At 31.2% G+C, this 3,919-nt stretch overlaps 1 protein-coding gene across 1 annotated transcript; it reads left to right on the forward strand.

Annotated features, from left to right (window-relative positions):
• The first annotated feature begins 2,441 nt into the window (after positions 1–2,441).
• On the forward strand, positions 2,442–3,392 carry LOC122856370. Its single transcript, XM_044158049.1, has one exon. The coding sequence runs from the start codon at positions 2,442–2,444 to the stop codon at positions 3,390–3,392; it is 951 nt and encodes a 316-aa protein (XP_044013984.1).
• The last annotated feature ends 527 nt before the right edge of the window (positions 3,393–3,919 follow it).

A 3,919-nucleotide genomic window follows, 5' to 3' on the forward strand; every position in this document is an offset into this window, starting at 1 on the left:
GATATGAATATGATGGATCCCTATCGTATATATAAGAACTCGTTGTGAGATGACCACATGCGAGAAACTTCAAAAAGCAATGTACAAGAAGAAATGTAAAAAAAATGGAATCACTCAAAAAATTTATTGCGTAATAATTTAATAACAAAGTCACATAATTAAAACAACGACGTGACCGAAAAGAAAATATTATTTACTAAAAAAACTATTATCAAAATGAATTTGCCATTACAAACTTTTTAGATGTCAGAATATGCCATATTCTGACATATTCTTACATGATTTTTGGATACCAGAATATGCGATTTTCTGACAAATGAATTTTGTCGGAATATGTCAGAATATGCCATATTCTGACATGATTTTTGGATGCCAGAATATGCCATTTTCTGGCAAATGAATTTTTGTCGGAATATGTCAGAATATGGCATTTTCTGACATATTCTTACATATTCTTACATGATTTTTGGATGCCATAATATGTCATTTTCTGGCAAATGAATTTTGTCGGAATATGTCAGAATATGCCATTTATCGTGGTATTTATCGGTTATATATCGTATAGTTATTGAAATAACGATTAATTCTCAAATTTAATAATGGCAATCAATAGAGCTCGTCGAGCAAAAAAAAATGTCTTTAAAAAAATTATGATATCTCAAATAGTTTTCGAGTTATAATGATTTAAATATTTTGATATAGTGATTTTTTTTTTCTTTTCAAATATACTAATGGCAAACGATAAGACTCTAATAAGAAATTTTTATTTGGGCTTTTTTTTTAGCTTGGTGAGTTTTATCGATTGCCTTTATTAAAATAAAAAAAAAAAAAATATATAATATATCGAAATTTTAAACATGTTATAACTCGAAAACTATTCGAGATATCGAAGTTTTTATGTAGACTTTTTTTTCTACTTGACGAGTCTTATCATTTGCCATTAGTATATTTGAAAAAAAAAAAAAAAAAAAATCACTATATCAAAATATTTAAATTATTATAACTCGAAAACTATTTGAGATATCGAAATTTTTTTAAAGACATTTTTTTCTGCTCGACGAGCTCTGTTGATTGCCATTATTAGATTTGAAAATTCATCGTTATTTCAATAACTATACGATATATAACCGATAAATAGCCATTTTTTTCATATTTCAACTCCATTTTTAACCACTTTGCGCATTCGAAGGATTTTTTACGTATTTTTCCCGTAAAACATGTTGTCTCGGATATCGGAATATCCCCAAACATTTAAAACTAATTGCTTAATAAGTTCTACGGCACGATGCTTATGTCTACTCTACTGGTAACGTGCGTGACTTGTTTCGTTTTTGTTTTACAATGCGCACAACAAACATACTATGGAAAACACTAAATGGAGCACTATACAACTGTCAGAATTTCCATAGAAACTACTAATTAATTTAAAGAAATTAATGAAGATTACTGATTAATTTTTTTGTCTACTTTGATTCCCTAGCTATATTTCCTATAATTAATAAAATAAAAATTTATTGGCAAATGTTGCTATAGAGAGGATGTAGCCAAATGAATTGATGAGTAATCTTCCATCAATTTCTTCACTTAATTTCTTTAAAATATCGTTAAATGATTATTCTCAATCTCCGCCGTCCTTCATTTCGGCAATTGAAAAATCGTTTACTACCGCCTCTCACTCGCTGAGACACCATTTGACTTCATTAGACGTGGATGACGACCAATGACGACAAATGAGTATTCTCAATCTCTGCCGTCCTTCATTTCGGCAATTTAAAAATCGTTTACTACCGCCACTCACTCGCTGAGACACCATTTTGAATTCATTAGACGTGAATGACGACCAATGACGACAAATGAGTATTCTCAATCTCCACCGTCCTTCATTTCGGCAATTGAAAAATCGTTTACTACCGCCTCTCACTCGCTGAGACACCATTTTGACTTCATTAGACGTCAATGACGACCAATGACGACAAATGAGTATTCTCAATCTCCGCCGACCTTCATTTTGGCAATTGAAAAATCGTTTACTACCGCCTCTTACTCGCTGAGACACCATTTGACTTCATAAGTCGTGAATGACGACCAATGACGACAAATGAGTATTCTCAATCTCCGCCGACCTTCATTTCGGCACCCGTATTCAGAGGATGTTCTCATTAGGGCGTTTTTTTTCCGATGGTAGCGTTTGTGAAGCTTTTCTATATGAAATCTATATAAAAAAAATTTTGTTTAGCGCCATCAGCGGAAAAAAAAAGCCCTAATGAGAACAATTTTGCCCCGTGAATACGGGTGCGGCAATTGAAAAATCGTTTACTACTGCCTCTCACTCGCTGAGACACTATTAGTCGCAATTAGTAAAATCAAAATAATTATTGGAGTAACAGTGAATAGGTGTCTACTATCAAATAAAAGGTTGGTTACGCCAACATAACCTCACCATGCCGTCACAGGCCGGTGATGGTAAACAAAACACTGAAAATATGGAGTACAATGAGATTGATCCAAATGAAGATACACAGTCTATGTTACGTAATTTGACTAACGAGAGTAAAGGTATTTATTCTAGTAAAAGACAAAGATCACCTGAAATAACTAACAACACTGATAATGGTAAAAAAGTTAAAAATGTACAAAGTGAACCGACAACCTCGTCAAGTAAATCTGAAAATACAAAAGCTGATATATGGAAATACAGTCAACATGACAAAGGTCCATATATTTTTTTTATTAAAAAGAAAGAAAGAACTGAAAAACCAATTTCTATATTAGAAATATGTCGTTTGATGAAAACACTGTGTCTTCAATACAAGGCAATTAGTAACGAGAATAATAAATGGACTTGGAAAGTTACCTTTGATTCTAAATACACAGCAAATTTGTTACTGACTGACCAACGAGTTGCTGAGAAAGGCTATCGAGCATTTATAACCCAAGAATTGTTATTTAGAAAAATTGTCATACGAGACATACCAACTGACATTACTAAAGATGAACTTAAAAAAGATTTAATGATTGATAATGGCAGAATTGAAATTCAAGATATTTATCGTCTACAAAGAAAAAATCAAAAAAAAGAACTAGTACCAACTGAATCAGTATGTGTTACGATAAGAAGTCGTGAACTTCCTCGTGACATTAACATGTGGAGAGCCAAACTGAGCTTTCAACCATACATTCAAAGTATCAGACAATGTTTTAAATGTGGTAAGCTATATTATTCAATTAAATTTTGTACAGCACCAGAAGCAAAATGTTTAAACTGTGGTAAACAAGTACATGGTACATGCCAAAATGTGTCAAATTGTATCAATTGTGGTGGTCCACATAAAACATTAGATAACTCATGTGTAAAGGTTCAAGAATCCAAAGAAATTAATAAAATTCGTTAGAAGCAAAAAAGATGTTAAAAAAATATCAAAATGTTCAAGATACACCAATGAAAACTAACGAAAATTTTCCTTTTCTTAAAGAAAAAACAAATCCAAATATAAGTACTAACTATAAACCAGCTTTTAGCAGTCAAACAGAATCACAATGGAGTAAATCTTTAAATATAAATATGACAAATAACACTCTAAATGAATCAGACAACACAAATAATAAAGACAAAATTTATGTACAAGAACAAATGAAAGAACTTATACAAGCAATGAAAATTGTACCAAATGCTGAAACTTTTATGTCAAGATTATGGAAAACAGTAACTCAACATATTAAATTAGAAGAGCTGCTGCAAACAGAAAATAAAACAAATACTCAAGATAATATAATAAATGAAACACCAATAAATCCACCAACATACCAAAAGACCATTCCATCAAGTGAATTACTTGGCCCAAAGAAGATACAGCAACAAGTTCAACAAATAAACCAAGAATAACGAAAGATAAAATTATCAAGTCATATAACAATAAAT

This window comes from Aphidius gifuensis, linkage group LG5 (assembly GCF_014905175.1).
Source record: "Aphidius gifuensis isolate YNYX2018 linkage group LG5, ASM1490517v1, whole genome shotgun sequence".
NCBI lineage: Eukaryota > Metazoa > Arthropoda > Insecta > Hymenoptera > Braconidae > Aphidius > Aphidius gifuensis.

Coding starts and splice junctions, on each gene's coding strand:
- LOC122856370 (XM_044158049.1), top strand. CDS start 2,442: ATGCCGTCACAGGCCGGTGATGGTAAACAAAACACTGAAAATATGGAG.